Source organism: Chiloscyllium plagiosum, unplaced genomic scaffold (genome assembly GCF_037043375.1).
Source record: "Chiloscyllium plagiosum isolate Xiang-an unplaced genomic scaffold, Cpla_swu_hap1 HiC_scaffold_23, whole genome shotgun sequence".
Classification (NCBI taxonomy): Eukaryota; Metazoa; Chordata; class Chondrichthyes; order Orectolobiformes; family Hemiscylliidae; genus Chiloscyllium; species Chiloscyllium plagiosum.
In genome coordinates, this window is record NW_028270161.1 from 8869772 (window position 1) to 8882044 (window position 12273).

General features: G+C 53.6%; 1 protein-coding gene across 2 annotated transcripts in view; it reads left to right on the plus strand.

The window, feature by feature from the left end:
* The first annotated feature begins 4925 nt into the window (after window positions 1-4925).
* Window positions 4926-12273, plus strand: part of taf3 (TAF3 RNA polymerase II, TATA box binding protein (TBP)-associated facto) — a 194502-nt gene continuing 187154 nt past the window's right edge. Inside the window, exon 1 of one of the 2 annotated variants that reach the window (XM_087999356.1) lies at window positions 4926-5186. In XM_087999356.1, the coding sequence (XP_087855482.1) occupies window positions 5021-5186 (166 nt within the window). In that variant the 5' untranslated portion in view covers window positions 4926-5020. The remainder of the gene's footprint in view (window positions 5187-12273) is intronic. The other variant, XM_087999357.1, reaches the window with a different exon arrangement.

A 12273-nucleotide genomic window follows, 5' to 3' on the forward strand; every position in this document is an offset into this window, starting at 1 on the left:
CACCACCCCCCCTCCCTCTCTCCCTCACCACCCCCCCCTCTCCCTCACCCCCCCCTCTCCCTCACCACCCCCCCTCCCTCTCTCCCTCACCACCCCACCTCTCTCCCTCACCACCCCCCCCTCTCCCTCACCACCCCCCCTCTCCCTCACCACCCCTCCTCTCCCTCACCACCCCCCCCCCCTCACCACCCCCCCTCTCCCTCACCACCCCCCCCTCCCTCACCACCCCCCCCTCTCCCTCACCACCCCCCCTCCCTCTCTCCCTCACCCCCCTCCCTCTCTCCCTCACCCCCCCCTCTCTCCCTCACCACCCCCTCTCTCTCTCCCTCACCCCCCCTCTCTCCCTCACCGCACCCCCTCCCTCTCTCCCTCACCGCCCCCCCTCCCTCTCTCCCTCACCACCCCCCCTCTCTCCCTCACCACCCCCCCCCTCCCTCTCGCCCTCACCACCCCCCCTCCCTCTCTCCCTCACCACCCCCCCCCTCTCCCTCACCACCCCCCCTCCCTCTCTCCCTCACCACCCCCCCCTCTCCCTCACCACCCCCCCTCTCCCTCACCACCCCCCCCTCTCCCTCACCACGCCCCCTCTCCCTCACCACCCCCCCTCCCTCACCACCCCCCCCTCTCCCTCACCACCCCCCCTCCCTCTCTCCCTCACCCCCCCCTCTCGCTCCCTCTACCCCCTCTCGCTCCCTCTACCCCCCCTCACTCCCTCATCCCCCCCTCACTCCCTCACCCCCCCACCCTCGCTCCCTCACCCCCCCCCTCGCTCCCTCACCCCCCCCCTCGCTCCCTCACCCCCCCCTCGCTCCCTCACCCCCCCCTCTCGTTTCCTCACCCCCCCCTCGCTCCCTCACCCCCCCCTCTCGTTTCCTCACCCCCCCTCCCTCGCTCCCTCACCCCCCCTCCCTCACCCCCCCCTCTCCCTCACCCCCCCTCGCTCCCTCACCCCTCCCTCACCCCCCCTCCCTCGCTCCCTCACCCCCCCTCTCCCTCTCCCCCCCCCTCTCCCCCCCCTCTCCCTCACCCCCCCCTCCCCCCCCTCTCCCTCACCCCCCCTCTCCCTCACCCCCCCTCTCGCTCCCTCTACCCCCCCTCACTCCCTCATCCCCCCCTCACTCCCTCACCCCCCCACCCTCTCTCCCTCACCGCCCCCCCTCCCTCTCTCCCTCACCACCCCCCCCTCCCTCTCTCCCTCACCACCCCCCCTCCCTCACCACCCCCCCCTCTCTCCCTCACCACACCCCCCTCTCTCCCTCACCACCCCCCCTCTCTCCCTCACCCCACCCCCCCTCCCTCCCTCACCACCCCCCCTCTCTCCCTCACCACCCCCCCTCTCTCCCTCACCACCCCCCCTCTCTCCCTCACCCCCCCCTCTCTCCCTCACCCCACCCCCCCCTCCCTCACCACCCCCCCTCCCTCTCTCCCTCACCACCCCCCCTCCCTCTCTCCCTCACCACCCCCCCCTCTCCCTCACCACCCCCCCTCTCTCCCTCACCACCCCCCCTCTCCCTCACCACCCCCCCTCTCCCTCACCACCCCCCCTCTCTCCCTCACCACCTCCCTCTCCCTCACCACCCCCCCCTCCCTCTCTCCCTCACCACACCCCCCCCTCCCTCACCACCCCCCCTCCCTCTCTCCCTCACCGCCCCCCCGCCCTCTCTCCCTCACCGCCCCCCCCTCTCTCCCTCACCACCCCCCCCTCCCTCTCTCCCTCACCACCCCCCCTCCCTCACCACCCCCCCTCTCCCTCACCACCCCCCCCTCCCTCTCTCCCTCACCACCCCCCCTCTCCCTCACCACCCCGCCCCTCCCTCTCTCCCTCACCACCCCCCCCCTCCCTCTCTCCCTCACCACCCCCCCCTCTCTCCCTCACCACCCCCCCCTCTCCCTCACCACCCCCCCTCCCTCTCTCCCTCACCATCCCCCCCTCCCTCTCTCCCTCACCATCCCCCCCTCCCTCTCTCCCTCACCACCCCCCCTCTCTCCCTCACCACCCCCCCCCTCTCTCCCTCACCGCCCCCCTCCCTCTCTCCCTCACCACCCCCCCCCTCCCTCTCTCCCTCACCATCCCCCCCTCCCTCTCTCCCTCACCATCCCCCCCTCCCTCTCTCCCTCACCATCCCCCCCTCCCTCTCTCCCTCACCACCCCCCCCCCTCTCTCCCTCACCCCCCCTCCCTCTCTCCCCCCCCCTCCCTCCCTCCCTCACCACCCCCCCTCCCTCACCACCCCCCCTCCCTCTCTCCCTCACCACCCCCCCCTCTCTCCCTCACCACCCCCCCCTCTCCCTCACCCCCCCCCCCTCCCTCACCACCCCCCCCCCTCACCACCCCCCCCTCCCTCTCGCCCTCACCACCCCCCCTCCCTCTCTCCCTCACCACCCCCCCCCTCTCCCTCACCACCCCCCCTCCCTCTCTCCCTCACCACCCCCCCTCTCTCCCTCACCACCCCCCCCTCTCCCTCACCACCCCCCCCTCTCCCTCACCACCCCCCCTCTCCCTCACCACCCCCCCCCCTCACCACCCCCCCTCTCCCTCACCACACCCCCCCTCCCTCACCACCCCCCCCTCTCCCTCACCACCCCCCTCCCTCTCTCCCTCACCCCCCTCCCTCTCTCCCTCACCCCCCTCCCTCTCTCCCTCACCCCCCCCCCTCCCTCACCACCCCCCCCTCTCCCTCACCCCCCCCTCTCTCCCTCACCCCCCTCCCTCTCTCCCTCACCCCCCCCCTCCCTCACCACCCCCCCCTCTCCCTCACCCCCCCTCTCTCTCTCCCTCACCCCCCCTCTCTCCCTCCCTCACCCCCCCTCTCTCCCTCACCACCCCCCCCTCCCTCACCACCCCCCCCCTCCCTCACCACCCCCCCTCTCTCCCTCACCGCCCCCCCACCCTCTCTCCCTCACCGCCCCCCCTCCCTCTCTCCCTCACCACCCCCCCCTCCCTCTCTCCCTCACCACCCCCCCTCCCTCACCACCCCCCCTCTCTCCCTCACCACACCCCCCTCTCTCCCTCACCACCCCCCCTCTCTCCCTCACCCCACCCCCCCTCCCTCCCTCACCACCCCCCCTCTCTCCCTCACCACCCCCCCTCTCTCCCTCACCACCCCCCCTCTCTCCCTCACCACCCCCCCTCTCTCCCTCACCCCCCCCCTCTCTCCCTCACCCCACCCCCCCTCCCTCTCTCCCTCACCACCCCCCCTCCCTCTCTCCCTCACCACCCCCCCCTCTCCCTCACCACCCCCCCTCTCTCCCTCACCACCCCCCCTCTCCCTCACCACCCCCCCTCTCCCTCACCACCCCCCCTCTCTCCCTCACCACCTCCCTCTCCCTCACCACCCCCCCTCCCTCTCTCCCTCACCACACCCCCCCCTCCCTCACCACCCCCCCTCCCTCTCTCCCTCACCGCCCCCCCGCCCTCTCTCCCTCACCGCCCCCCCCCTCTCTCCCTCACCACCCCCCCCTCCCTCTCTCCCTCACCACCCCCCCTCCCTCACCACCCCCCCTCTCCCTCACCACCCCCCCTCCCTCTCTCCCTCACCACCCCCCCTCTCCCTCACCACCCCGCCCCTCCCTCTCTCCCTCACCACCCCCCCCCTCTCTCCCTCACCACCCCCCCCTCTCCCTCACCACCCCCCCTCCCTCTCTCCCTCACCATCCCCCCCTCCCTCTCTCCCTCACCATCCCCCCCTCCCTCTCTCCCTCACCACCCCCCCTCTCTCCCTCACCACCCCCCCCTCCCTCTCTCCCTCACCGCCCCCCTCCCTCTCTCCCTCACCACCCCCCCTCCCTCTCTCCCTCACCATCCCCCCCTCCCTCTCTCCCTCACCATCCCCCCCTCCCTCTCTCCCTCACCATCCCCCCCTCCCTCTCTCCCTCACCGCCCCCCTCCCTCTCTCCTTCACCACCCCCCCCTCCCTCTCTCCCTCACCACCCCCCCTCTCTCCCTCACCACCCCCCCCTCCCTCTCTCCCTCACCGCCCCCCTCCCTCTCTCCCTCACCACCCCCCCTCCCTCTCTCCCTCACCACCACCCCTCCCTCTCTCCCTCACCACCACCCCCCTCCCTCTCTCCCTCACCACCCCCCCCTCCCTCTCTCCCTCACCACCCCCCCCCTCCCTCTCTCCCTCACCACCCCCCCCCTCTCTCCCTCACCACCCCCCCTCCCTCTCTCCCTCACCACCACCCCCCTCCCTCTCTCCCTCACCACCCCCCCCCTCCCTCTCTCCCTCACCACCCCCCCCTCCCTCTCTCCCTCACCACCCCCCCCCTCTCTCCCTCACCACCCCCCTCCCTCTCTCCCTCACCACCCCCCTCCCTCTCTCCCTCACCACCGCCCCCCTCCCTCTCTCCCTCACCACCCCCCCCTCCCTCTCTCCCTCACCACCCCCCCCTCCCTCTCTCCCTCACCACCCCCCCCCTCTCTCCCTCACCACCCCCCCTCCCTCTCTCCCTCACCACCCCCCCCCTCCCTCTCTCCCTCACCACCCCCCCCCTCCCTCTCTCCCTCACCACCCCCCCCCTCCCTCTCTCCCTCACCACCCCCCCCCCTCTCCCTCACCACCCCCCCCCCTCTCCCTCACCACCCCCCCCCTCCCTCTCTCCCTCACCCCCCCCTCTCTCCCTCACCCCCCCCTCTCTCCCTCACCATTTCCACCCTCTCCCCCATCTCCCCCCTCCCCCATCCAAAACCGCCGTCTCCCGGGTAACCGCAGCGTCAGGCCTGACGAGCCGATGCGGCCGCCTCGATCGTTCGAGCCGCCGGCGCTCGATGTGTCTGGCCTGGGAGTCCAGGGAGCCGGCGGGCGGCGGGGACACAACATGGCGGCTCGGGAGTGAGGGGCCGAGCGGCAGCGGCGGCGGCTCCGGGCGCAGTGCTGCCGTTTGTCTGGGGGCGGGGAGTGATGGTGGTAACAGGAGGGACAGAATAAGGCCATGGCGATCCGCCGCGTTTGAAGGACACCGGGGGTGGGGGGGATTATCTGTTTGTTTTGTTTTAAAATTATTATTATTTTGAGGCCGGGATGTGCGACACTTACGGTCGGGCCTTGCTGAGGGTGGCGGTGGCTCAGATCTGCCAGGCTCTGGGATGGGACTCGGTGCAGGTCACGGCCTGCGACATCCTCACCGATGTGCTCAACAGGTACATCGAGCAACTGACCCGGGGCTGCCATCGTTACAGCGAGCTGTGTGAGTACCATAGGCCCTCTGAGCTGCATCCAGCAGAGACAAACACTCATTACAGCCCCTCTCACACACACACACACATTACAGCCCCCCACACACATACAGCCCCCCTCCCACACACTCTCTCTCACACACACACACACATACAGCCCCCCTCCCACACACTCTCTCACACACACACACCCATCCCCCCCACACACACACACATACAGCCCCCCCCCACACACACACATACAGCCCCTCTCACACACACACACATTACAACCCCTCTCACACACACACACACATTACAACCCCCCACACACACACACATACAGCCCCCCTCACACACACATACAGCCCCCCTCACACACACTCTCTCTCACACACTCTCACACACACACATTACAGCCCCCCCACACACACCCCCCCCACACACACACATACAGCCCCTCTCACACACACACACACATTACAGCCCCTCTCACACACACACACACATTACAGCCCCTCTCACACACACACACACATTACAGCCCCCCCCACACACACTCTCACGCACACACATTACAGCCCCCCCCACACACACACATTACACCCCCCACACACATTACAGCCCCCCCCCACACACACACACATTACAGCCCCTCCCCCACACACACACACATTACAGCCCCCCTCCCCCACACACATACTACAGCCCCCCTCCCACACACACACTCATTACAGCCCCCCCCACCACCACCCCACACCCACACCCACACACACACACACACACACACACTCATTATAGCCACCCCCCCACACACACACACACACACCCCCAAACAACTTCTGTCTCTGAACTGCCAGCCTGCACTGCACCCTGTAGGCCCGCAGTTCGGAAGATCCAGAGACTGGTCTGGTTGGAAATAAAAACATCTTATTCCCAAACAAAAAGGGGGGGGGTGGAAAGAGTACCTTGACAGGTTGAGCGCTGGGATGACTCTTCTTCTGATTGTTCCCTTGCAGCCACAAATAATGGCTCAGTTGCTTAGGGTCTGGAAGGAGTGGCAAAGGGAAAAGGTTTGAGAATCCTTGGAATTTTCTATCCCTCCCACAGAGCCAAGGATGTTCTGTTCAGTTGAAGGCTGACATACTCATAGAGATGTCATTGGAATTTAGAAATTTAAGGGGTAAACGTATAAAAATGTCAAGGGGATGGGTAACGTAGAAGTAGAGAGGATGTTTCCACTTGCAGCTGAAACTAGGACGAGAGAGCATAGCCTAAAAATTAGGAGGAGTACATTTAGGACTGAATTGAGGAGGAACTTCTTCGTCCAGAGGGTTGTAAATCTGTGGAATTCCCCACCAGTGAAGTAGTTCACGCTACTTCAGTAAACGTTTTTAAAGCTAAGATAGATTTTTTTTGGACAATAAAGGAATTAAGGGTTACGGTGAGAGGGCAGGTAAGTGGAGTTGAGTCCACAAAAAGATCAGCCGTGATCTTATTGAATGGCAAAGCAGGCTCAAAGGGCCAGATGGCCTACTCCTGCTCCTAGTTCTTATGTACAGTGCAGAAACAGACTCTTTGGTCCAACTTGACCATGTCGACCAGATATCCTAACCTAATCTAAACCCATTGCTAACACTTGGCCCATATCTCCCTAAACCCTTCCTATTTATGTACTCATCTAGATGCCTTTCATATGGATGGATCTTTTGAGTATTACAGGATTTGGGATACTATAGCAGGGTGCAGGCTAGAAGGGAAATCAGCCCTGATCGTTCTGAATGGTGGAGTTGACTCGAAGGGCCAAGTGGCCTGTTCCAGTCACCCTTTCTCACATTCTTACTAGGCCTGGATGTTCCTGCTTGTAATGCTGCTTGTTTACAATTGACCAGCTCCATGGATATGTAATTTCACCTCAAATCTGACTGAGCATGTTATTTTCCAGTGTTGGCAGCTGAACATCACTGTAAAGCAAACATTGTTTAATGCAAACTTAAATTTTTCCTCTTTCCCCATTGTCATTTGAGTGAAGTAGGGTTCTAATGAAGTACGAAATAAGCAATAAGCATCCACTGTTTTGAGCACTTAGTATCTGCCATAAGCTTCCCCTTTCTTCCTTGTCCAATGGTGTACATTCTTCGATTACAGATTGACTCAAATTTTCCTTTGTATTTGCCTGTGTCTCACCCACTGGGCAAATTACACCCCCCCCCCGCCCGCCCAGTTGCTCACTCATGCACCCACCACACCACATCACATCACACCATTCCATGTCATATGGATATCTGTTCATTTTCCAGGTCAGATGCAAGACATTGGACTTGTACATGTCCCACCTTCCACAGAAATAGACCCACTGATCCAGGAATCTAAAACCTTCAATCGTGCATCAATTCTTTATCTGCTATGTCTGCCTATTTCTATACTCATCAGAATGTGGCACCTGATCCAGCAATTGCATCTTTTAAGGTCTTGATTCTCAATCTATAACATAGGTATCTAGATTGTTGGAGAACCTCATCCCTCGTTTTACCTGTTGTTTGTATCTATATGAACTTCAACTTCTGTCACCTACTCCCTTCAGATTCCACGCAACCATTCATTGATATCCTTGATCCTGGTCTTAGCATGGCAACACAGTGTACTGTACCACAGAAAATTGCCTGTCTGGACCCTTCACTATTGAATCTCTTATCATTATGACTGGTGGTCACGATTCCTTCTTTGACTGCACATTGCTGTGCAATGACCATATCCAAAAGCATTCTAAAAGCTCTCAACCTCAAGAACCCACTTTATGTCTCTGGCTAATACTGAAGCTCTGAAACCAGTGCTTGAGCTGGTCAGGCCTGTGGCATCTCCTGCTCATGTGGCCATTTAGATTGCCAGGAGCATCTAAGACTTTGCACTTTCCACAGGCCATACGTAACACGTGATTGAGCTCCCTTACTCTAAGGCAAGTACAACGTAATTTAAATTGTTTATTTTTTTAATAAGGTCTAACTTTTTAAAAGGACTTTAACTTTTCCTTCATCTAAATGTAAAGTGGAGAAAAATAATTTGCCCACTCCAGGCTAATCTGTTTTGTGCTGATTTAATTTTGCCAACCTTTCCAAATGCTGGTGGGTTAAGCTACTGCTCCAAATGCCTCAGTCTCTTGTTCATCTTGCCACTGGTTTTATAGCCATGATCTCCTCCAAAATCTTGTTGTTTCTTGCACTGGTTTAATGGCCCCAAACTTTTCTGATCTCTCACTCTTTCTTGTGCTTGTTTTATGGTTCCAATCTTGTCTTTGGCCTTGACACGGGTTCTCACAACATTTAAGAAGTATTCAGATGCCTTAAAATGTCTCAAAATGCAGGGCTATGGGCCAATAGCTAGATAATGGGATTAGAGTAAATAGATGTGTAATAACTGGCACAGACACGATGAGATAAAGAGCCTGTTTACATGTCACGAACCTCTATGACAATGACAAATACACATCAACTACAGATATAATCTGTTCTCTGACTATTTGGTTTTAAAGTTCTAAACACTGACAATATTGACAATTAGCTGATATTTTGCCAGTGACATTAAATGTAGAAATGCTGCAGATATCTTGTATATGTGAGCAAATTTTAAGGTTATATTAGTTAATCTTTATGTAAGTAGTAATTGTATTTTGTAATTACAAGTGCAATGGTCATGTATTTTTAAATGTATTTTGAATAAAAACTGAAAGAACTGTGGATGCTGTAAATCAGAAACAAAAATAGAAATTACTGGAAAAGCTCAGCAGACCTGGCAGCATTTGTGGAAAGAAATCAGAGTGAACATTTTGGGTCGAGTGACCTTTCCTCAGATTAAATCTGTGATCCTTGGAATGCTATACCGGTTTAAAAATACCTTGATTTAATTTGAAGCAAATTTCTTGAATTTCTAAACACAAAATTATCTGTTGCAATGTTGTTTTTGATGAGGTACAAAAGTACCTGTTCTGGAGGGCAGTTTTATGTTTTGTTTGGAGACAAGACATAAGTGTGTGATAACCATTATATGAATGGATGTATTGTATGTATGCTTTATAGCATTCATCCACAGAAACAGCTATGATATATTGATGAATTTTATAATTGTACACAATGGGCATTATATATTCAGTGTTTAGCTCCAAATTTGAATGGTAGTAAATGATAGTTCCATGTAAAAATATTCAGTCACCTGCTGACTCTTCCTGTTATTGTCATTCCTGTTCACTAAATATTTCTTTAGGCTGTGGAGATGTGGATATAGTCTAAGAAATACCAGTTTTGTATTTTACAGATGCCTTTTGGCATTTGTTAAGTATGTTTTTGAGAAAATGGAAGAAGGTTTGTTCAATATTTTCAGATGTCATAAGACTCTATCTATGTGTGGCAACCCTTGTAACCTTAGTTCCAAGATATTGCAATTTTGTTGCATTAGAATTTGGATGGTTGCATCCCGACTGTGACTTTTATATGAACTTGGTATTTGGTGTATACATGTTACATTTGATACTGATATTTTCTTAATTAATTTAATAGCAACTATGTATAGATCAGTTGATACTCTTACTGATGTGGTACGCATCTGCTCAAAACAGTTATCAACGACTTTTGATTTTTAAAGTCTAAGTTCAAAACAATAAACGATTTCACTGCATACACATTAAAGCATTGGTTTCTAAATTAATTTTGCTAGTTTTGTTAAAATTAAATCAATCAGTGATGTTTTCCTTTAGGTTCCATTAATCTGTGATACTCAGAAGTAATTTTCCTATTTGCTGAATTGTGAATTTTCTGTACATTTAAAGTTATCGCAAGTTATCAGTCCCATTCAAAAAATGTAAAAAAATTAAATGAATGAATATCTTTTTGTGCCACCAGGCAACTAGCATACCATGGCTCAACAATTCCTAGGTTTTCTTCAGAGGCGATAATGTACAATGGTGGCTTAAGACTGACCTGGCTCCATGTATATGTACTTGGCCTCAGATGGGTACTTTCCTACCGCAGCAGAAGTCAGACTTGAAATTCAGTGCAATTTTGTGACTTCCTTGCTGTCTAGCATGCTGCAGCATTGTGCCACCAAAATGATTAAACCTATTCAAAAGAATTTTTTTGGATATTCTGAAACACCAATGTCTTTATCAAGAAATTAGCTAGGAGGCGCTTCTGAAATTAATTGTGAATGAACAACATTAGTTTCAGTGAATACAGCTGTGAACCCAGCATACTATGGCAGTTTTATTCAAATAAGCCATTTATTTGCCCCTTATGTCTTTGGACTTAGGTGCTTTTCTGTGCAAGTCTACAGATCACTTTGATGAAAAAATGTTTAAAATGCAGTGAAGAATGTTACAACACAGAGATAGCAAACCAAACGAAATCAGTCAATATCACTGGATTTGCAACACGGTGGTCTTAAAACATTCAGTGACCCTCAAAAGTGCTCAATTGTTCCTTGCCAGACTTTATAAATAAAAGATCTTGGACACCAAGTTTATATTTTAAATAAAAAGCAACAATTTATTGTTAAGAATGTAACTGTAGAAAAACACAAATAAACTACAAGGCAATTTAATTAATATCTATAATCTAAGTCTAATCTTCTTTGAATATAAAACCCCACACACCGTGACAGATAGACAGAGTAATGGGACAAATTGGAAAAAAAATGATAATTTGCCAGTTTGATAACCATTTCTTTGATGGATATGACAGATTCTAAAGCAAAATGGTCTCCTGCCAAAATTCAAGTCAGTCAGTTCACTTTTTTTTCCTTTATCAACGTTCTCTATGGTTGGCTGGCCAGCTTCGGTCCTCCTTTGATTGGCCAATTCAGCTATTGGATTGGAGGCATATCAACATCCTGTTGCCCAATCATCTACAGACTTGTTGGAGCAATAATTAACCTGCACTATCTTTGCAAGCTAGTTCCCAATAACAAACATCAGTCTTTTGCTCTCTCCTCTTTTAAAACAAGCTACTGTTCAAAGATCAATTCTCAACTGCAACTCTGAGTTGTAAACCAAAAATGAGAACAATAATGACAGTCTCAACAAGGAACAGAATGCTTAACTGTACAGTTTCTTTTAGTTTATTATTTATCCAGTAATGTTACCAATCATATTGATCAAGAAGTTCTAAATTCAATCCCCAGTTTTTGTGGAACTTTCCAAACGCAACTTGGGATTGTGTTGAAACTGTTAAATTTGGTCTTAGTGTCCTTGCATTATGAAAGTAAAAATTGGTTTAGAGTTCATATTCTTGATTTCTGTCAGCGATCTTTGATAGAATTATACCCAAGCAATAAGATTGTGCTTTGCCACGATGTTCCCCATTATTAAAACACATCACTCTTATAAATATTAACACTGATCTAATTAAATGGTAGCAGGTCCAAGGCTTTTATACTCTTATAACCAGCAAACAAGGTAAATTCACAGTCCATGAAATTACACCTCAGCAAGAGGCGATGTTTTCAAGAGTAAAGGGGAGAAAGTTGAAAAGAGGAACAAATAAGTTAGATGGCTTATAAAATAATTGTGGATTTTGAGCATACCTGAAAGGGAACAGATCTATGTAGATGTTTGCATATATTTGTTCACATAGTAGTTCAGAAGATTGATTTTGCCATTTAGGTGACTGTGTAACCACCGATCATCAATCACTTCCACAAGCACCATAAATGCCTTTACTGTTTAAGTAATTGCATTTTGAGAGAGTTTATTTAAAATGATCTTTCATTCATCTTTTCAATACCAAGTCTGTTGGAAAATGGCTAGCAGGTTTTGAGGTTGATGTGTGGGCCTGATTGAAAAGAGTTAATGGACCTTTACAGGAACTTGATTGAGTTAGCCTTTCTCTGGATTTTTGTTTTGGTCTGATGCTTGGTGTAATCAGCTAAATTAGAGTTGGTGCTAAATGCATGAGTATTATTTTAGGTGGAAAAAAAAGTCTGCACTTCCTTACAGGACTGCAGGAAGCAGTATCTCCACAGGTTTCCTGTGACAATGTATATTAAAATGTGTCAGATGGTTTACAATTATTTGACCATTACGAGTAGCAAATATATTCAGCATTTTGTGACTTGTTCTGGAAGCCCCATTAA